This window comes from Zootoca vivipara, chromosome 2 (assembly GCF_965207765.1).
Source record: "Zootoca vivipara chromosome 2, rZooViv2.hap1.1, whole genome shotgun sequence".
In the NCBI taxonomy this organism is placed as follows: domain Eukaryota; kingdom Metazoa; phylum Chordata; class Lepidosauria; order Squamata; family Lacertidae; genus Zootoca; species Zootoca vivipara.
Window position 1 is genome coordinate 153,951 of NC_142584.1, and position 22,789 is coordinate 176,739.

General features: G+C 48.2%; 1 protein-coding gene across 1 annotated transcript in view; it reads left to right on the forward strand.

Annotated features, from left to right (window-relative positions):
• Window positions 1-22,789, forward strand: part of ATP13A1 (ATPase 13A1) — a 40,137-nt gene that overhangs the window by 4,454 nt on the left and 12,894 nt on the right. Inside the window, exons 3-15 of the mRNA XM_035101667.3 lie at window positions 596-786; window positions 2,020-2,092; window positions 3,280-3,435; window positions 4,164-4,233; window positions 4,444-4,550; window positions 13,416-13,545; window positions 14,976-15,031; window positions 15,648-15,774; window positions 16,183-16,320; window positions 17,418-17,538; window positions 18,400-18,557; window positions 18,907-19,082; window positions 19,973-20,083. Of these exons, the coding sequence (XP_034957558.3) occupies window positions 596-786; window positions 2,020-2,092; window positions 3,280-3,435; window positions 4,164-4,233; window positions 4,444-4,550; window positions 13,416-13,545; window positions 14,976-15,031; window positions 15,648-15,774; window positions 16,183-16,320; window positions 17,418-17,538; window positions 18,400-18,557; window positions 18,907-19,082; window positions 19,973-20,083 (1,614 nt within the window). The remainder of the gene's footprint in view (window positions 1-595; window positions 787-2,019; window positions 2,093-3,279; window positions 3,436-4,163; window positions 4,234-4,443; window positions 4,551-13,415; window positions 13,546-14,975; window positions 15,032-15,647; window positions 15,775-16,182; window positions 16,321-17,417; window positions 17,539-18,399; window positions 18,558-18,906; window positions 19,083-19,972; window positions 20,084-22,789) is intronic.

Genomic DNA, 22,789 nt, shown 5'->3' on the forward strand with positions numbered 1-22,789 from the left:
CTTTTGACTACGTCTGGATCTAGCCTATTGATTTGGCAGCGTGGTACCTTGTAAAAAGCCACAGAAAAGCAGACTTGGCAGCCAAATAAAGGTAGGAGGCATGCAGGCAGCGCATGTTTGAGAGTGTAGGTTAAATTGATTTGTGTCTCTTGTCTACTTCAGACCTTTTTTTTTGCATATTGTGACTTTCAGCTTTGGAGCTGTCCTTTTATTGTGGTACTTTATTGATGCTTGGGTTTATTTTGCTCAGTTTGGAATACAGGGAACTGCCTTATTCTGAGTTGGGGTACTGGTCCATTTAGCTCAGTATTGTGATACTGATTGGCAGCTGCTCTCCAGGGTATCAGACAGGAGCCTGTCCCAGCCCTACCCGGAGATGCCAGGGATAGGATCTGGGACCTTCTGCATGCCAAGCAACCGCTTTGCCACTGAGCTACGGCCCTTCCCTGTTGGGGTGGAGGGACTGGTGAGTGCGCCTATCTTGTGGCAGGGAGTCCTTTTAAACAGGGCAGTGGAAGTCTCTAAAATCTTACTCGCTAAACTGGCCTCTTGCATGTGGAAACCTGTTTGCTGTAGCTTTCTTTATTTCTTCTAGGGGGAGGATGGACAGGAGGTCCTTTCCTTCGAATTTCAGAAAATCAAATATTTCTATGAGCTAAATGAGAGAAAAAAATTCCTTCCTGTGCTATTCCCTGTGGAATATCCATTGCAATTTTATCAGAATGCACGTGGCTACCAGGAAGACAAGGAGATCAAAGCAGCAGAGAAGAACTATGGCACCAACAAGTACGTGGGGCAAATCCAGCTGCTTTGGGGAAACATTTATGGTGGCCATTTCCAAGAATTGGAGCACTCAGACGTTTGGCCACAGGATGCCTGAATTAATGACTAGTTAACTTAGTTAGTTGGCAGTACTTTAAATTCGGCATGTGGGTAACTTAGTACGAGTTAAGGGTTCTCTGGGGGATACTCTAGCAAAAAATAACCACTGACAAGACAGCAGAACTATCAGGAAAGGTGGGCAACTGTCAGGGTTGTTGTGGCTACTCTTGAGTAACGACCCTGCACATCTGCTTGTCTTTCAGATGTTTTTATTGGTGTATATTATCTACAGTGTAAAGTGTCCAAAACCATGTCTGCCTCATTCCGAGTCAGAATCCTGCAATGTGGATTTCCTGTTTTTCGCCCAGCATAACAGCCTGGGAATTGTGAAGCGCCTCCCTTTTCTCCGACGCCTCAATTCCGGCATTGGGGGGGGGGGATGGCCTACCGACCGACTGACTGTCGGCCCCTTTCTCCCTCCCCTTGGAGTAAGGGCTCCCTGATGCTGCTCGAGCCTCGGCTCTCTCTTTCCGTTTCCTGGCTCTTGCAATCTGATCCTGTGCTTGAGCTACTGCTTGGAGAAGAACTCGACCGGATGAGAGGGGGTTGTTCCTTATAAGCCTTTCCCCAAGTCTTTCATTGCAGCTTCTCTAACAGTATCTGGAAGAAAAAGCAAATGATGTAATAATCATGTCAACCAGTAAGAGAGAGTTTTCAGTCTCCAGTTTTCAGCCCAATGTTAGAGGTTCACTTTCATAAAAATGGCAATGGCTGCAATTGTAATTCTTGTTTCTCTAGTTATTAAATATACACAGTTGAAGTAACTCTAGGACAGACAATGGAATCCAAGGTTTTAAAACCTTCCTTGTAAGCCCTGTTTTATGAAGAGCTTTGTCTGAGGGATTGCTACCCATCAACTTCTCAGAACAAGCACTTTTGCAATGTCTTGGAGCATCCGGCTTTGTTTCCACTTGGAAACAGAGCCGGATGCTCTAAGTCTAAGACATTGCAGAAGTGTTTCCAAGTGGAAACAGAGCAAAGAGAAAGATGGTGAGATGTATCGTGGGGTTGGGGTGTGTGTGTGTGTGTGTGTGTGTGTGTGTGTGGAATCCAACCTCCAGGGTTTTAGGGGTTGCAAGCAGGACAGAATAGCACAACACAATGCCAAAATAAATCAGGGTTCTGTTTTTCACACAGGGCAGAGATGGTTGTGCCAGAATTCCTTGAACTCTTCAAAGAAAGAGCCACTGCCCCTTTCTTCGTCTTTCAGGTAATCGAAAAGGATTTGCAGCATCAGCCTCTTTTTGAGTTTCTCTGTTCCTTAAACCCAGAATTCCACAGGCAACATCTCTTATGTATATTTAAAAATTGTCACCTTCTATTGTGCTTTGAATCACACACTCCTGCCGTACACATTTACCAGGCTGGTATGGACTTAGATGCTGCTCAGACGTTCTTGGCACACAAGCTAGGAAGAAAGGTTGCAGCATTTGGGAATATTTTAGTTTACAAAAAAGGTGCTAAGAGTCGACATGATAGCCGTTTGTAAAATTATGCATGACATGGAGAAAGAGAAAAAATTCCCTGCCCTCATAATGCTAGAACTCGTGGACATCTAGTGAAACTGAATATTGGAAGTTTCAGGACTTCTTCATGCTGCACATAGTTAAACTCTGGAACTTGCTCCCCTAGGAGGCAGTCATGGCCACCAGCTTAGATGACTTCAGAAGCAGATTAGACAAACCTCTTATCTGTGGATATCTGTGGCCACTTGCTGTGGTTGCTATGCTCTGCCTCCACAGCTGGATTTCCTGTTGCTGAAACTGCAGACGGCAAGAGGGCTTCCCCCCCCCCCCCACAGGCATCTGGCTGGCCACTATGAGAACAGGGCGCTGGACCAGATGGGGCATTGGCCTGATTCAGCTCAGTGTTCTTAAGTAAAATTAATGTTTTCTTAAAAGTTTTCAGTGTGTATAAAATATCAGATGTTTATGTGAATAACAAAGTTTACACAGGCCCAGCCTCTACCCTTGTGTCCCACATGGACGTGCTTGGAGGGCCTGATGAGTCTAGTAACAAAAGGTTTGTGTTAGGCTGTTGCAGTTTTTGTCCATTTCAAAATGCTTTGAAACCACACAATTATTTGTGGTTCAAGAAAAACAAATCTAAAGTCCACTTGGGTGCCCAGAATTGTTTTCCATGGTTATTTGGAACTTGGCCACTATTTCAGCAACCATTGTAACAATCTTATAAGATGGGCCAGTATTATTTATTCCTCTGTTGCAGACCAAGCACCAAGGCTGGAAGCTTGTCCAAGGCTAACTCATGCATTTGAGGCTGAGGTGAAACTTGAATGCTTTTAGCCACTGTGCTAACCAAGTCTTCATTATAGGCCCAAATGGGATTCTTGCTCTGGACCAGTATTGGGAGTGCTTTGTGTCTGCTTCCTACATGTAGGTCTTCTGCGTGGGGTTGTGGTGCCTGGATGAATACTGGTATTACAGTGTCTTCACCCTTTCCATGCTGGTGGCTTTTGAAGCATCTCTCGTCCAGCAGCAAATGAGGAACATGTCAGAGATTCGAAAAATGGGCAACAAACCCTACATGATCCAGGTGAGCCAAAGCAGGAAGTGTTGAGACTGTGGTCCTTCCCACCTGGAGACATTCTGATGAGGCGCATGGACTCTGGAACGCTGAAGCCCCGTTGCTCAGGGTGACCCTAGAGGGCTGATCACTGTGTAGAATGTAGAATGAAGAAGGGAATAGTAATGGCAGTTGCTGGAAGGAGAGCAGCCAGGAGAAGAAAGCCAAGGCTGTTGGGGTGAAATTGGAGGTGCCGCAAGAGCCGCAGGGATTGTGCCAGTCCCAGATGGGAGGTAGGAGAATTATCTTGTCATCCAGCTGCTCCTCACCCACCTAAAGGGTTTGTTATCAACCTTTACTCCCAAACCCATGGCGATTCTTTTCTTGCACCAATCCCCATGGTTTTCCCATCTCCCCTGTTCATGCAAGGCATTGGGAAGACAGTTGTCTGTATCATTCTGCCAAGTGGTGCTGTAGTTGATCAAGGGAGTGCAGTAAAAGTCTCTTGCAGGAGACTCTTGACCTGACCAGGCCTGAGTTTCCAAAGCATTAGAACTGGGTTGCTGTTTGAGCCCAAGCTGATATGAATTGTAGGTATGATGAGGTGAATTTGGGGAAGTTGATCTGTGGACAGCTTCTCCTGCTCCCCTCTCTCTAGCATCCTAAATGCCACCCTTCTGTGAACCACCCTGAGATCTGTGGATGAAGATTAAATTAATAAAGAACAATAATACTAATAATATCTCTTCCTCTTGCAGGTCTACAGAAACAGGAAGTGGCGTCCAATTTCCAGCGATGAGATAATTCCAGGGGACATTGTGTCCATTGGTAAGAGAACCCTGCTACCCACAGTCTTAATTGGCTCAGCCATGTGTATAAATTAGCATGTGCATATTTCATGCAACTTCGTGTCATGGGCCTAAAGCCTGAGTCTTTTCAATACCTGACACAGCCCCTTCTCTCAAGAGTCCCGAGACTTTATGAGCAAAGGCCCCACCTTCCCCCTAGTCCTTCTGAGCATTCAACTCTCCATTCCAGGCCGCTCCCCCCATGAGAACCTTGTGCCGTGTGATGTGCTGCTGCTGCGGGGAAGGTGCATCGTAGATGAAGCCATGTTGACTGGAGAGTCAGTGCCTCAAATGAAGGTTTGCCTGATGATTTCTGCTAATTTAGCCACTATTTATTTAGTGTTAGCAGGATGCTTGGCAGTCATACAATCTGCAGAAGACAGTGCTGACCCAGGAAAATGGACACAGTGAATGTGAAATGGGGAAACGGGCCATATAGATGCTGGGGGGGGGGCTGGTGGAGGGGATCTGTGAGGGACGAGGGATACAGGGAAGTCCCTCCCATCTTAAGTTCCAGCCCATCCCCAAGCGCGGGAGAGAGTAAGGAGAGCTCTGCCTCCAGCGGAGAGTCAGGAAGTGGTGTCCGAGGCTCAGGCAAGGTTGTGGAGCCCAGGCCGCAGGTGGGACAGGAAGTAGGACGCACAGGGGGGAGGCCAATTCCCCCAACTCCCGAATTGCGACGCAAACGTAGGGGGAAGAGGTTGGGTCTGCCAAAGCTGTGGTGCTGGAAGAAAACGCGCCAATCGCCATTCGGGAGTTCAGACACCTCACCTTAAGGATGCATTTTTACTGCTCTGAACACTGTAAATAATCAGCACTTAATAAAAACCTTAAAAGACCATGCTGGAGTCGTTACTCTAGAGTAGCCATACCAGGCCCTCTGACAGCAACTCCCGAATCTTTTTTTTGGCTACTTTGGAGTGCAGCGATGAGCGCTCAAGAGGCTGAGCATTGGAGGCTGGAGGCCGAAGCAGCGAAGCAGGAGCTGCAGAACCTCACAGCGCACGCACAGCAGCAATTGCATGCCGCTCAGGAGGAAGCGCGAGGGGCGCAGGAGGAGCTGAACAAGCTGGTGGACCAGGTGAGGACAAAAGAGGAGACTGAGAAACAGCTAAGGGTGATGGTTTTGGACCTACAGAAGAAGTTGGAAGAGGAGAAAGCCGCTAGAGGTGGGGGGGTGCCCCAGCCGCAGCTAGTCCAAGTGAGAAGGGGACAGAGCCTAGTCACCAAGTTTAGCGGCGACCCTAGGGAGTACCTAGGATTCGAGACAGAAATAAATTATGCGCTGGAATTGCATGCAGCAGAATTCCCAGATGACGCGCACAGAGTCTCCTTTATCATAGAGCATTTGACGGGGGCCGCCCGAGAATGGGTAAGACCGCTCATCGCGCAAAAAAATCCTTGCATGAAGAACGCAAAATTATTTCTAGAAGCTTTAAAAATAATGTACGCTAGTGACAGTGAAATGGAGGCCACTAAAGAGGAGCTTCATAACTTAACACAAGGAAAATCGACAGTTAGGGACTACTGGGCGAGATTCACCATGCTGGTGCACAAACTGGGGTGGGATCTGCAAAGTGAGCCAGTGAAATCAGCCTTCTACATGGGTTTGCACGCAGACGTTAAGGATGAGCTGGCAAGAGGTCCCAAACCGCGAACTATGGATGAGTTAAGCAAAGCGGCGCTAGCGGTGGGGGTGAGACAGGAATCCAGATGGAATGACAAACAAGCGATGCGCGCAGCAAAACCTTGGTTCCCACGCTCCCAGGACAGACCACATCACCAAACCCCACCCCAGGGCCCGCCCCCACACCCGCCCAGGCCAAGCCCAGAGCCGGAACCGATGGAGATCGGAGGAGCGCGCGCGCGCGGGCTTTTCAAACCCCGGCGGCGCCAAGACGCAAGGAGGGAAGAGGCGGGAATTGCTTTCTCTGCAACTCCCCCAGGCATCGCGTCAGAGACTGCCCTCATTGCAGAGAGTGGCAAGGAAAGGCGGGAACGGTTGTACCTTCCCCAGCTGACGCAGCACCACAGCAGGGAAACGAGACAGCCTGGCTGCAGGAGACAAGGGGGAGCGGCCAGGCACAGTCAGCAGACAACAGCCCCCGCCCGCCCACCCGCACAGAGAGGAGCACAGCCAGCCCACCCCTCCCAGAGCAGGAGTGGTTCTAGAAGTCACGCTCACGCTCCCAAATGGCTATCCCCTGACAGTCCTCGCCTTAATTGACAGTGGTGCCTCAGCCAACTTCTTCTCGAGAAACTTTGCGGAAGAGCACCAGATCCAACTTCTGCAGCTGGATTTTCCCCTGCACGTGGCCACCATTGACGGCAGAGAGCTGCTGGGAGGGGCCATCACGCATCAAACCCCCCCCCCATGAGAATGACGGTGGGAAGGCACTCAGAGACACTGGCTTTCAACGTCACAACCATCTCAGACCCCCCCATCGTCTTGGGCATGAGCTGGCTGACGCGCCACGACCCCTCCATAAGTTGGCACCAGAGATGCATCACTTTTGGATCGGACTTTTGTCTGGAACATTGCATGCAGCACCAACCAGGGGAGGGGCCTCCGATAGCCACGGTGGCCACCATGCACGTCAAGGGGGGTGAGGCAATACCCAAGCCGTACTGGGACCTGCAGGAGGTCTTCAGCGAAGCGGAGTCCGACCACCTACCCCCACACAGGCCTTTTGACTGCCAGATCAACCTGGTGCCAGGGGCAACTATACCCCCAGCCAAGCTGTACGCCATGTCAGATCAGGAACTGGAGGATCTGCGCGCTTTCATCGACAAGAACCTCAAGCGGGGGTTCATCAGAGAAAGCAAGGCAGCAGGGGGCAGCCCGGTCTTCTGGGTGGACAAGAAAGACACGCAACAGCGCCGTCTGGTGGTGGATTTTAGACGGCTGAATTCGGTGACAGAGCCAATGGCTTTCCCCATGCCCAGAGTGGATGATCTCCTGACAGCGGCACGCAGGGGCAAGATCTTCACCAAGCTCGACCTAAGAGGGGCGTACAACTTGATTAGGATCCGGGAGGGTGATGAATGGAAAACCACGATGTTCACGCCTCTGGGCTCTTTTGAATATCTGGTGATGCCCTTCGGGTTGCAAGGGGGCTCAGCATGCTTCCAGGCCTTCATGCACCACGTCCTGGGGTCCCTCCTCTTCAAGAACTGCTTGGTCTTTCTGGATGACATCCTTATCTACTCCAATGACCCAGTGCAGCATGTGAAGGATGTCAGGGAGGTGTTGCAGCGCCTGAAGGACAACCACCTGTATGTGAAGCTGGAGAAGTGCAAGTTTCACACCAAAGAAGTGGACTTCCTAGGCTACAAGCTGTCAGACAAGGGGCTGGCGATGGACAAGGACAAGGTGCAGGCCATCCTGGACTGGCACAGCCCCAGGACGCGCAAAGATGCCCAACGCCTACTAGGCTTCGCGAACTTCTACAGGAAGTTCATCAAGAACTTCTCTCGCGTCACGGCTCCTATCACCGACTGCCTGAGAGGCAAGCAGAAGTTCCGGTGGACACCAGAGGCGCAAGCAGCGTTCGAAAGCCTCAAGAGGGTATTCGCTTCAGACCAGCACCTGTTCCACGTGGTGCAGGATGCGCCCCTACGCCTGGAGACAGATGCTTCGGACAAGGCTCTGGGAGCGATTCTGTTGCAACTGGACGCCAACAGAGAGTGGAGACCCTGTGCCTTCTTCTCCAGGAAGCTGACCCAGCCGGAACGCAACTACACAGTGTTTGACAGGGAACTTCTCGCGATCCACGCTGCGTTCCAGCACTGGCGACACTTCCTGGTGGGCGCCAAGCACCCCATCCAGGTGTGCACAGACCACAAGAACCTGGAGTTCTGGAGAACTGCCAGGGTGCTCAACCAGCGGCAGATACGGTGGGCAGAGTTCTTCTCGAACTTCAACTTCTCCATCCACTACATCCCGGGAGAGCAGAATGTCAGGGCGGATGCCCTCTCCCGCAAGCCAGAGTACATGGAGGAGGAGTTGCCACCGGCACCCAGGCATATTTTCCCCCCATCAGCATGGTCCTGCGGAGCAACAGTGGTGAGCGAGGCAGAACTCACAGCACTGACAGCAGCTGATGAATTTGCCATCCGCATCTTCAGAGAACTGAGAGGGGGGGGGGAGCAGGCCAAAGACTTTGAGGAAAGGAGGGGTTTGCTTTTTTACAAGGGAGCCCTGTACCTGCCAACCAAACAGCTGAGAGGTAAGGCCCTCAAGCAGATGCACGACAACCCAACGGCGGGTCATTTTGGAAGGGACAAAACCACTCACCTAGTCATGAGACACTTCTGGTGGCCAGGGGTGTGGGAGGATGTTCGGGATTATGTAAGGGGATGTGACACCTGCCAGCGAGCAAAGGTGGTCAGAGCGCCACCAGCTGGTTTGCTGGAGCCCTTAGCCACACCGCACAGGCCGTGGGAAGTAGTGTCCATGGACTTCATCACAGACCTGCCGTCGTCCAGGGGCAAGACCGCAGTGTTGGTGGTGGTGGACCTCATGTCCAAAATGTGCCATTTTATACCGTGTGCCAGGGCGGTCTCGGCAGAAGAGACGGCCAAACTGTTTGTTGACCACGTATTCAGACTGCATGGATTGCCTTTAAGGGTTATTTCGGATCGTGGCCGCCAATTTGTTTCCAGGTTCTGGAGGCGGCTCATGAACCTCCTGCAGGTGGAGGTCAGCTTGTCGACGGCTAGGCACCCGCAAACCAATGGACAGGCGGAGCGGGTCAACGCCATTCTGCAGCAGTACCTGAGATGTTACGTCAGCCAGAGGCAAACGGACTGGGTGGATCGCCTGCCACTGGCAGAATTTGCCTACAACAATGCGGTGCACGTCTCCACAGGGGTGTCGCCCTTTAAGGCCAACTACGGGCGCGACCTCAGATCTTTCCCGGAGAGGGAGGGGGAGGAGGAGGAAGAGGGCCCACAGGCAGAGGATTGGGCAGAGGACCTGGAGACGGTGCACCAGCAGCTCAGAGAACACTTGGAGAGGGCCAAGGAAGCGTACAAGAAGGGGGCAGATCGCCACAGGCGACCGGGAGAGGTCATCAGGGTGGGGGACAAGGTTTGGTTATCCTCGGAAGGTCTTCCCACCAGGGGGCGATGCAAGAAGTTAGCACCCAGGAGGCTGGGCCCCTTCACGGTCACGCAACAGGTCAACCCGGTAGCCTTCAGGCTAGCACTGCCGGAGGACATGAGAGTGCACCCAGTGTTTCATAGATCGCTGCTGTCGCCGTACAGGGAAAGTACCAGGTTCAGGGACAGCGATCAGCCTCCAGAGGGAGGGGGGGGACGGGAGACGCCCGACAGCTCAATGAGGCAACTGAGATTTTAGACTCAAGGAGAGGGGTGAGAGGACTGGAGTACCTGATAGCATGGGAGGACACTCCGCCGTCCCACAATGAGTGGATACCGGCCACAGAAGTACCTGAGGAATTTTTAGTGGAAGAGTTCCACGCCCTGTTCCCCCACAGGCCCAAGCCCTGGCACATGGAAAGGGAGGGAGAGGGGGAGGGGCAGGAGGAAGGGATAGCAGGCAGCAGCTCTCCATGGAGATGGGAAGCGGAATTTGAGGACACGGAAGAAGAGGTGTGGGTTTCACCGAGGTCAACGACGTCAGAGGCAGGAGAGGACTGGCAGAACATTTTTACTCCCACCAGCTCTGACGCCACTGACTTCTTGGGATTCCCGTCTTCTCAGGGGGAAGGAGAAAGATCGCAGGATTGGGGGGAAATTTTTACACCCACAGGCTCGGATGCCACAGACTTCTTGGGGTTTCACTCGTCCCCAGCAAGCGGAGAGCCACTAGGAAGGGGGGGAGAGGAGCCTGGGAGGGGGATGGATGTGAGGGACGAGGGATACAGGGAAGTCCCTCCCATCTTAAGTTCCAGCCCATCCCCAAGCGCGGGAGAGAGTAAGGAGAGCTCTGCCTCCAGCGGAGAGTCAGGAAGTGGTGTCCGAGGCTCAGGCAAGGTTGTGGAGCCCAGGCCGCAGGTGGGACAGGAAGTAGGACGCACAGGGGGGAGGCCAATTCCCCCAACTCCCGAATTGCGACGCAAACGTAGGGGGAAGAGGTTGGGTCTGCCAAAGCTGTGGTGCTGGAAGAAAACGCGCCAATCGCCATTCGGGAGTTCAGACACCTCACCTTAAGGATGCATTTTTACTGCTCTGAACACTGTAAATAATCAGCACTTAATAAAAACCTTAAAAGACCATGCTGGAGTCGTTACTCTAGAGTAGCCATACCAGGCCCTCTGACAGGATCGAAAGGGGACCCCTGCAGAGCCACGTGCGTTTGGTGGGAAGTAAGGAATGAGTCAAGGAGTATAAGGAGAGAGGAGGTATAGCTTTGAGTAGTAAGGAAGAGAAACATGAAGCAGACTTGGGGAAAATGGCAGGGATGTGTTAGCTTATGCAGAGGGAGGGATTGCCATGGCAACAAGAGGCAAAGCCAAAATTTTGCAGGAGAGGTTTGCCAATTACTATGAGCAATTTGGAACCTATGTGTTCAGAGGTGGCGTATTTTAGAGCCTCAGGTAGTGGGACCATCCCATTCTTCCTGCTTGTTGCCAGTGTCCTCTGAGTGGCCATTGCTGGAAGCAGGAGGCTGGGCTAGATCATTTGGCCTGATCTGGCAAGGAGCTTTTTTTACAGCATCTTTGGGAAGTCATTGGCTTTGGGCAGGGTGGATTTGATTTAAATCACAATTTAAATCACTAGTCAGCAAGGCTTGATTTAAATCATAGTTTTCTACATAAATACTAATTCTTGCTGGTATAACTTTAATATGCAAGTAGATGAAGATTTTTAGAATAACAACTTTTCATATTAGTTTTTTATCCCCAGTTTAATAGGTTAATCATTCATATTTGGACAACTTTACTGTTGTACTTAGGAAGGAGAAAAATAATCAATACCTTAATAATAACAATTTAAATAGATTTATTCAACTGAAACAGTAACATTACAACATATGTTATTTGCTTAAACAAACATCCATGTTTGTTAACTAATTTGGCTAAACAAAAACAAAATATATATATTTTAAGAAACTTACTGTCAGCCCAGCCTACACATGAAAAACCTAAATACTGTCCACTCCAAACAATCAGAAAAATATTGTTTCTATTCTATTCACTGAACTTCTTGAAACTTAGCACTGAAGGGGTTGTTTCTGTATTCATAGGTTTGTAGAACAATAGGATTAAGGTCTTTTTCTCAACTGTTCATGTTATAACATTTTTGCTGTGAAGAAGAGACATGTGATCTCTGTTGAGTCAAATTCAGTTTTGAGAACTGCAAAAGTAAACCAAGCATCTGTGATAATATCTTGCAGGCAGAAAACTGCCCAATAATCTTACAAAAACCTCTGGAAGAGCATGACATTGTGAATGGATTAATGGAATTTATTTACCCCCAAAATTAAACATATACAACCTTATTCTACATAATTAAAAAACTAATCTTTATTTCATGATGGAATAACCTTTGGATGGTAATATATTTTCCTCAAAAAGCATTTTATTTTATAAAAATCCAATTTAAATTAAAAAAATCGATTTAAATAAGAAAATCTGATTTTTTTTATTTCTTTTACAAAATCATTGATTTTTATCCACCCTGGCTTTGGGTAGCAGAGTGAACTGCAGCTGAGTTCAGGATTCAGTGGTTTTGGTTGGTTAATGAATCTAAAAAACAACAACCCCAAAACAAAGTCAGCTTGTTTGTCTCCAGCACAGATTGTTTGATCCCTTGCCTTGGTAATGGGTGGTGCTCCCTCCCATGGTCCCCAGTGTGGATTCCTCCGACTTATTTGAACAAGAGAGGAAACAGGAAGTGGCCTGTTTTATGCCAGTGGTGCCTTTGTAGTTCTAAATTCAAATTGCAAGTAGCACAATGCTTATATATATATGAACTGGCAAAGCAATTCAGTTATAAAAAGCAGCAAAGCACAACACTTAGTTTTGTTTGTTGAATTTATTAGATGCCTTTTTCTAAAAAAAAAGACTCAAGTTGTCTTGGAGCAGTTAAAATATACAAACATTTAAATAAAACGAAACAACAGAAACAGTCACCATAAAATAGTAAAACTACACTACCCCAACAGTATAACGAAACATCATGGGCTGATATAAAACTCATCCCATCAAATATCTGGGAGTACAGGAATGTCAACTTCACACAGAAAAATACTTTTTTAAAGATGATTTTTGTTTTATTTTAAATTATATTAAGAACATAAGAGCATCCATCATTCTGTTCTCACAGTGGCCAATCAGATGCCCCTATGGGAAGCCCACAAGGGATTCCTCAGGAATTTGATGGGCTTGGTCATCCCAGATGTTTTGGTGTTATGGTAGTTTTCCTATATTGTAGACATACTGGGCTCCTTTGGAAGAAAGGGTAGGATATAAAATAAACAAATGTTCAACCACTGTCCTTTCAGCTTCATCCAAATTATCTCAATTAAGATAGAAAAGTCTTGCAATACTTCCAGGTGCATTCAAGCTTGAGACAGTCTCCAGGGGAAGGCCAACATTTGTACTGGTATTTGTACATGAAGTGAAAAAAGTGCCTGCTGTCGCTTACACATAGTCCAAGGGGCACACTTTTCCAGACAAAACATGGGAAGCAGTTCTGAATCACATACCTGATGTGCTCCCTCCAACTGTCGAAGCAGCTGCAGATTTCCAGAGTTGAGGAATGAGGGAGATTCTCAGTCCCTGGATTTTAGACTTTTTTTGTGTTAAAATAGCACTACATATAGCTTGCTCCCATTTGACCAAGAATGCAGGCTGGTGCAGAGCAGATTGTTGATGTCTGTCTACATTTGTACCTGCCTCATGATATCAGGGACGCAGATGGCGCTGTGGGTTAAACCACAGAGCCTAGGGCTTGCTGATCAGAAGGTACTGCTCCGGCGGGAAGGTAAATAGCGTTTCCGTGTGCTGCTCTGGTTTGCCAGAAGTGGCTTTGTCATGCTGGCCACATGACCTGGAAGCTGTATGCCGGCTCCCTCGGCCAATAACGCGAGATGAGCGCCCCAACCCCAGAGTCAGTCACGATTGGACCTTCAGGGATTATTGGACATCTGTTACCAGTTCCCAAATGTGTTTTTTTCTTCTTTTATTGTAGGAGCCAATCGAAGAGTTAGACCCAGAACATGTCTTGGACATGAAGGCCGATTCCAGATTGCACATAATTTTTGGGGGAACGAAAGTTGTGCAGCACATCCCACCGCAAAAAGCCAGCACAGGCCTGAAACGTATGTACATGCCTATCTAGCTTGAATCAATGGCAGAGAAGCTCTTTAAATGGCAGTTTAGTTGCTACTTGATTGCTAATATAATAAACCTGCTAACTTTAGCACTAAGGATAATCTCTCAGTAGGAAAGACACGTGGAAACCTGTGCTTTCCTCTTTCTTCTATGGCAGAATTTGCCTGGGGCAGAATTTAAAGTTGGCACTTTTAGCAGTGAGAGAAGGATATACAGTGGGACCTCGACTTACAAATTTAATCCGTTCCGAACGGACCTTCGTAAGTCAAAAAATTCATAAGTCAAAGCCAATGGGGGGGATTTAAAAATTCGTAAGTCGAAAAAATCCTATCTAAACCGCATCCAAAATGGCGGAGGGAAGTCTGTTCGTAACTCGAAACATTTGTAGGTCGAGTTATTCGTAAGTCGAGGTACCACTGTATACCTGTTCAGAAACTCTGCAACTTTGAGATCAAGTAGACATGCAGACATTGGTAGTGAAACAGCTAGTGCTAGAACAAGCAAAAGGGTCCAGTTTCTCCAACAGAAGCTACCTGAGCGATTCACATGACAGAATTAAACTTGCATTATATAAAAAAAGCATACAAGCAAAAGAGCCAAGCTTGGATAAATTACACAATTTGGGGTAGCTCAAACACTCCTTATTTACACAATTGTGTATCATTTATTCCCTTTGAATAGTATGCATTTCTGACAATAATAGGATTTCAATATGGTATGATGGAGATTGGGAAGGCATTTTAAAAAGTAGAATAAATAAATTCTTTTTAAAAACACAATTTCAAAGGGAGAGAGGGGGGAAACGTTTGCTGAAAATGCTATAGGTCAGACACAACTCCTCAAAACATGATCTAAGGGGAACTGCCTGATCCTGGAAGAGAGGGAGGGGCACTCAGATTCACCACAGATCTACCAACACTTTTGCGTCTTCTGCGCTGTGTAAGCTTAGACTGGTTTCTGCATGTTGCAGCTTCCTTCCTTAGCTTTAGCTCTTCTGCATTTCTTGATGGTTTGTCCTGGCACCATGTAGCAGCTGATGCCAAAGTGTTCATGTCTGAAGAGCTCATTTCTTCATACAGTGGTACCTCGACTAACGAACCACTCGACAACCGAATATTTCGACTTACGAATGGGGGTAATGGCCGCGCGCTTACGAATGTCTCGACATCCGGAAAAGAAGCGGCAGCGGTTTTAGATAGGGATTTTTCGACTTACGAATTTTTAGATAGGGTTGCTTCAACTTACGAATTTTTCCGTTTTCAATGCATTCCTATAGGAAATCACGATTCCAATGGCGTTTTTCGACTTGCGAATTTTTTGACTTACAAAGGTGCCTTCGGAACAGATTAAATTTGGATGTCGAGGCACCATTGTACCAACATGTTGTGTAATCCTTTTCCTTTATACCTCTTCACAGCGGTTGATAACGGGTGTGTGGCCTATGTTCTAAGGACAGGCTTCACTACATCTCAGGTAAGAAACAAGAGCCGCTGGGCTTCCACTGGACAGTGCACAACTGTCACCCAAAATTGGTTTGGGGTTTGTGTCAGGAGAACCCTCAGAACAGCACTTGGAGGGAGGAGGGGGCAGACCACTGTACTTAACATGAGATAGTAGAAACCTGTTTTCATGTTTCTGTTACCCTTGGGAGTAATCCGCCTGACTTGTCTGGATATTTAGCTCCACCTTCAAGGGACTTCTCTTTGCCTTCCTGAAGCTTCTGATAACCCTTGAAGCTCTCCTAAGTAAACTGGGGATCGTGTTGAGCTGAGGACTGGTCATCTTAGGAGAGCTAATCTTGGAAGCAAGCCCTGGGAAGAACCTTTTGCTTCTGTCCTAAGAGCAGAGTTCCTGTCCTTTCAGGAGAGTGAGAGCTCCAACTGTTCTATATCAGTCTGATTTTTCAGGGAGGAAACTTGTTTAGCCAGCAGGGTCCTTCTTACTGAACTGCAGTGGGCAGGTGAATCTCAATAAGAAGTGCTTAAAAGTCTCTTTGCCCCAAGTCTCAAGTTAACTAAAAAGGTTTCCTTCCACTTCTCCTGAGGGAGGTTATTGCTGCCTCCCCCTGACAACTCTTCCTCCCTTCCAGGGGAAGCTTCTGCGTACCATCCTGTTTGGTGTCAAGCGGGTGACAGCCAACAACTTGGAGACCTTCATCTTCATCCTCTTCCTGCTCATCTTTGCCATTGCAGCTGCAGCGTATGTGTGGGTTGAAGGTGATTTTTTTATTTCTGGAACCTAGGTTTCTTACACATCAGAAAATAGTATCAGTGAGGGCACAGGTTGGGGTTCCACAGAAGGCGCATACATTTGATATGGCTGCCTTAGTGTTGAAGGGGATGGAGCCTCGCCTGATGGGCTGTCCTGCTATATATCCATTGCTCCCTAGAACAGTAAATCCTGTACAGATGATTTGGCAGCCTTTTCTGTGGGTGGAGATGCTGAGATCACAAGAAACTTAACTCTTTTTTTTAAAAAAAAATCATTTCTCCTGGCACATTAGCAGTTCTCTTGTTGCCCATAGGCATTCCGCAGCATGTGGTTTGAGAAACATTGTTCTGATTATATTGGTGGACTTTGCAGCAGTAAAATGGCATAAATAGGTGTCTGCTCCCCTTCCCAAGGCACCAAGGACCCCAGCAGGAACCGTTACAAGCTCTTTCTCGAATGCACTTTAATCCTCACCTCAGTTGTCCCACCTGAACTCCCCATCGAGCTCTCTCTGGCCGTCAACACCTCACTCATTGCTCTCGCCAAATTGTGTAAGTACCAAGCCTCACCAAGAAATGAAGATGCATGCTTTGAAATTTCAGGGGGTGAAACTGCTGACCTTATTGCATTTCTAGGAAGTGTCCCTGTTTTATTTATTTTACAACTTGCTCTACCCTCAGGTTCCGAGCAGTTTGCTAACTTTATTTTTATTGCAGGATACTGTGTTCTACAATATTGTGACTATTGTGGCCTTATAAATAAAGTGCAACATAAGAAGTTGCTTATATAATAGTTGACTAGATGGTAGGGGTCTTGTCCTGCACTTATCCACTCTCAGATTCCCATAGACTTCAGGTCACATGAACAAGGGGCTTAATTTCTCCCTTCTCTCCCCCCACCCCACTGTAAGGTTTCATCCCCACATCTTGATTTAGAATGCCTACCATCCTGTCTCATGGACAGGACACTTATGAGATGCCAGGGACCATTGGCCCGAGAGCAGAATCCCTGTTGCCATGGTGAAGCAGCCCATAGTTCTTGGAGCCACTGACTTTGTTGCCCAATTCCTCCTAGAAGTATGCATTTGTAAGAACTCATTACTAAAATATATCCTTTCTCTTCCATGGCCACTCAGTCCATGCCCAAACAGAACTGTTTCATGTTTACCATCTGAGAAGTGGATATACCCTTGTATCTTGTAATTGCATATCAAATGAGCACAAGCAAGTTTGTCCTTTTATTAAACCTCCTGGGTAGTAGCCACAAAGACTTGTGTTTGCGCAACAGAATTGCCCATCCCTCTCCTCCTCCCCTCATATCCCCCCCCCCCGAACTCTTCTGGGGTTTTCCCAAACCTCCAGAACAGATTTGGCAGTGGGCATGCAAGGAGAGGGGAAGTTCTGTGGCACAAGCAGAATGACTTCACTGGGTACAGACCCCCATGTCATTTTCCTCACTTGATTGTGTATGTGTGTGCGGACATGCCGCCTCCTCCTCTGTTTGGAGAGGGGGCAGTGATGGAGGAGGCCTTTACACAAAAGGGAAGGTTTATTTTAAATTTTTGACCACCATGAGTTGGAGCCCAGTAGGGGGGAAAAGGGTGGAATAGTGATCGCTGACCTCTCCCTCTCTCTTTGTTTTCTTGAAGATGTTTACTGCACCGAGCCATTCCGCATCCCATTTGCAGGGAAGGTCCAGATTTGCTGCTTTGATAAAACAGGCACCCTGACCAGTGACAGCCTAGTGGTGAGAGGTGTGGCTGGGCTCAGGTAGGTCCAAGGAGGGGTGGGGTGAGCCGAAGGAGGCTGTTCAGAGGTATCATGGGCTCTTTCTCTCTTCACTTTTTAAATTATTATTATTTTTTATTTAATTTGTGAGTCACTTTATCTTGCCCAGGGCCACCCAAAGAGACTTGCAAACAAACAAAAGCCTCACCTGTGTTCTCAGGCAATAGAGATATCCAGCCAGGATATCGACCTTTGGCTTAGCTTCCAAGCCCCCTGACCACCGGTCATTTGGGCTTGGGCTGATGGGAGGGCCGCAGCTTCCCCAACCCTGGCAGAGAAGATTGTAAAAGTAGTGTTTGCATGTAAAAGCTAAAGGGACCCCTGACCATTAGGTCCAGTCATGACCGACTCTGGGGTTGCGGTGCTCATCTCGCGTTTTGGCCGAGGGAGCCAGCGTACAGCTTCCAGGTCATGTGGCCAGCATGACAAAGCCGCTTCTGGTGAATCAGAGCAGCACATGGAAACGCTGTTTACCTTCCCGCCGGAGTGGTACCTATTTATCTACTTGCACTTTGACATGGTTTCGAACTGCTAGGTTGGCAGGAGCTGGGACTGAGCAACGGGAGCTCACCTCGTCACGGGGATTTGAACCGCCGACCTTCTGATTGGCAAGCCCTAGGCTCTGTGGTTTAACCCACAGCGCCACCTGCGTCCCACAGTGTTTGCATGTAGCCACTAGCAAATTCTCATTTCCACATTGGTTATTGGAACTGCTATATGTTCAGTGTAATAATAATCTGCATCCGTTTCAAGTCCTCTGTCACACTAATATCAGTAGTTAAAGAAAATGAAGGTGTCCTTCAGCTGGAGTAATTGATCTCTGTGTAATCTCCACTATTGCAGAGATGGGAAAGAGGTGACCCCTGTGTCTGACATTCCTATTGAAACACATCGAGTCATCGCCACATGCCACTCCCTTATGCAGCTGGATGATGGGACTCTGGTGGGGGACCCTCTGGAGAAAGCCATGCTAACGGCTGTGGAATGGACTCTGACCAAAGGTGGGTTTGCTTCGTTTCTGAGCTGCATGCCTTTTTCCATAGCTCCCTTACCTTTCAGTTCTGCTAGAGTGAGCAAAGCTTGCCTGCAACTTTCTTTCGCAATATTTGGAACTAGGTGTGAGTCAGCATCTGACTAGCCTGAGGTCTGACTCAGGCTGCTTCAACGTTTCCAGAAACCCCTTTTATGTTCCGTGACTCTGCGCTGGGGGAGCCAGGGCTTCCTTGTTCTGTTAAGGAATACATCCTGTGGGCTCAGGGGCCCTTTGTCCCTCCCAGGAGTGCAAGGGGAGGATTGCTGCTTGTGGTGCTGTTGAACCCTTTCAGGATTTCCTGATCTCTTTGTTTCCAGATGAGAAAGTTTTCTCCCGAAGTATTAAAACTCAGGGACTGAAAATTCACCAGCGCTTTCATTTTGCCAGTGCCCTGAAAAGAATGTCGGTCTTGGCTTCCTACGAGAAGGTCGGCTCCACAGATCTGTGTTACATTGCAACTGTGAAGGGGGCCCCGGAGACGCTGCACAAAATGGTGAGCAAAGGGAGATGGGTGTGACTTTATCTCTTGGTTTATTGTTATAGCCATGCAAGGGGCTGGTGCCAAGGCAGGGAATGCTTAGGAACCTGAGCAGGATTGGACATGCAGAAGAGAGTGGCCTTGCGACTCACAGACTGGAAGACCTTCCCAAGAGAAGTACTTGAATCATCCACGCATTGACCTAGTGGCAGATGAGCATTTTGTGCCCTGGATTGTGGGGATGCCAGATAACATGCCAAAGATAGGAGGGTGTGACATTAAGGCCCATGCAGCTAAGGGGTGGGGGGTGGGGCAGGGGGGAATGCCAAAGGGCCAAAGCTGAAAATGTGATATCAACATTGGATAACCGGAGTGCCTTTGATTTCGTGAAGCGCTCTATTGTCAAAACAATGTTTGGCAGCTTGACAATGCTGCTGTTAAACTTAGATGGGTTTTTTGCTAGAACATAAGAACCCTTCTGGATCAGACAAAAAGCCCATCTAGTCCCGCATTCTGTGTTCACTTTGGCAAACCAGATGCCTCTGGGAAGATGGCAAGCAGGGCAAGATGTTTGCAGCTGTGCTCTTCCCACTTTGGTTCCCCAGCAACTGGTATGCTGAGCCACAATAACTAGCAGCCTTACCTGCATGTAGCTAAGCCCCCGTTGAAGCCGTCCAAGTTGGCAGCCTCTACTACAACTTGTGGGAATGAATGCAGTGTACTTCCATTTGTCTCTCCTGAACCTGGTAACCTTCAGCTTGGAGGGTGCTCCAAGGCTGCCAGGGCCTCTGCTGTTGGGGTGTTTGTGGCTCACAAGGAGACATTCTCAGGGTGGGGGGCATCTGTCCCCCGCCTTCAAATTCTTTTGTGACTGTTCCTCTTTGCCCCTCTCTTTTCTCGTGCAGTTCTCTCAGTGCCCCAATAGCTACAACAGCATCCACACAGAGATATCACGTGAGGGAGCCAGGGTCCTGGCACTCGGCTACAAGGAATTGGGACACCTCACGCATCAGCAGGTAGGCTGCACAGGACACCTCCCACCTGTTCTCTTGGGACCTTGTTGCTATGTGCCAGATTGTGGCCCCTCTGGTGGGTAAAGTTAGTTGCACTAGAGATAAACGGAAGGATAAAGCCAGCCCCCAGTGGCCCCTTGCTCATGGTTGGCCTTGGGCGCCTCTTCCTTCCTTTTGCGGGGTAGAGAGGAGCCTTCCAAGTTCTGACAAAGCACAAGAGGGTTGCTTTTCACATGGCAAGGTCAATCTGTGCAGCCCTGCTAGAAGTCTGCTTCTGAAGTATGGCAGCCCACAAGTGACCTGGCCAAAGGGTTTACAGTCCAAAATAAATACACAAGGCAACCTAGAGGGAGAAGTTAGAAACTGACAGATGAGGATGAGTGGAAGGCAATGTCAATGTGGGTTGTTGTTTTTAGCAAAGACACCCCACCCCCCGCCTCCCAGTCCAGTAACTGCAATGGGGAAGGGAAAAGCCTTTATAACTTTAGAGGAAGGGACATAGCTGGCACCAGGGCAGAAGGCAGAGAGATGGGAGGGAACTCAGGGAATTGGTGGACAATGAATGAGTTTCTGTGTGTGTTGGAGAGAGTTGATGTGAGAGAAGAGGACGATTGGACTGGAGAGTTTGGTGAATGCAGAGTGAGAGGGGGGTGAGCATAAAGATTTGGGTGGAATAAACTGATCAATCCCAATGGAAAAGGAAGTCTGCTGACTGGTTGGTAAGTTGGTTGGAATGGGCTGCCCAGGGCAGGGGGACTGGGTTTTCCATGACGCTCATCTGTGCCAGAGCAGGTGCTGTTTACTGACTTGGCACAAGCATGGAGGGAACTTAGTCAATGGTCTCCAGCACACCTTATTTCCAAAGCAGGATTCCAGGTGAGACCTGGATGCTCTTTGACATACTCATAGAATAATAGAGTTGGAAGAGACCACAAGGGCCATCCAGTCCAACCCCCTGCCAAGCAGGAAACACCATCAAAGCATTGCTGACAGATGGCTGTCAAGCCTCTGCTTAAAGACCTCCAAAGAAGGAGACTCCACCACACTCCTTGGTAGCAAATCCCACTGTTGAACAGCTCTTACTGTCAGGAAGTTCTTCCTAATGTTTAGGTGGAATCTTCTTTCTTGTAGCTTGAATCCATTGCTCAGTGTCCGCTTCTCTGGAGCAGCAGAAAACAACCTTTCTCCCTCCTCTATATGACATCCTTTTATATATTTGAACATGGCTATCATATCACCCCTTAGCCTTCTCTTCTCCAGGCTAAACATACCCAGCTCCCTAAGCCGTTCCTCATAAGGCATCGTTTCCAGGCCTTTGACCATTTTGGTTGCCCTCCTCTGGACACGTTCCAGCTTGTCAGTATCCTTCTTGAACTGTGGTGCCCAGAACTGGACACAATATTCCAGGTGAGGTCTGACCTGGAGGTCTGACAGTGGGACTATTACTTCCCTTGATCTAGATGCAGCCCAGAATTGCATTGGCTTTTTTAGCTGCTGCATCACACTGTTGACTCATGTCAAGTTTGTGGTCTACTAAGACTCCTAGATCCTTTTTCATGTACTGCTCTCAAGACAGGTGTCACCCATCCTGTATTTGTGACTTTTTCTTTTTTCTTTTTGCCCAAATGTAGTACTTTACATTTCTCCCTGTTAAAATTCATCTTGTTTGCTTTGGCCCAGTTGTCTGATCTGTTAAGGTCATTTCGAAGTGTGATCCTGTCCTCTGAGATATTAGCCACCCCTCCCAATTTGGGGTCATCTCTAAACTGGCTCAGGATGCCCTCAAGCCCATCATCCAAGTCGTTTATAAAGATGTTGAATAAGACTGGGCCCAAGACAGAACCCTGTGGCACCCCACTAGTTACTTCTCTCCATGATAAAGAGGAGCCATTGATGAGCACCCTTTGGGTTCGGTCAGCCAGCCAGTTACAAATCCACTGAATGGTAGCATTGTCTAGCCCACATTTTACCAGCTTCTTTACAAGAATATCATGGGGCACATTGTCAAAGGCCTTGCTGAAATCAAGATAGGCTATATCCACAGCATTCCCTTAATCTACCAGGCTTGTAATTCTGTCAAAAAATGAGATCAGATTAGTCTGACATGACCTATTTTTCAGAAACCCATGCTGACTTTTAGTGATCACAGCGTTCCTTTCTAGGTGCTCATAGACCGTTTGCTTAATGATCTGCTCTAGAATCTTTCCTGGTATTAGTGTCAGGCAGAGTGGGCGGTAATTGTTTGGGTCCTCTCTTTTCCCCTTTTTGAAAGTAGGGACAACATTTGCCCTCCTCCAGTCTGCTGGGACTTCGCCTGTTCTCCAGGAATTTTCAAAGATTACTGCCAGTGGTTCGGAAATCACCTCTGCCAGTTCTTTTAATTCTCTTGGATGTAGTTCATCTGGCCCTGGAGACTTGAATACATCCAAACTAGCCAAGTATTCTTGTACTACCTCCTTACTTGTTCTGGGCTGTGTTTCCCCTGCTGAATCATCTGCTCCATATTCTTCAGGTCGGGCATTGTTTTCTTTTTTGGAGAAGACTGAGGCAAAGTAGGCATTGAGGAGTTCTGCCCTTTCTCTGTCCCCTGTTCGCATTTCACCATCTTCTCCTCTAAGTGACCCCACTGTTTCCTTGTTCTTCCTTTTGCTGCAGACATACCCATAAAAGCCCCTTTTATTGCTTTTAACCTCTCTAGCAAGTTCATTC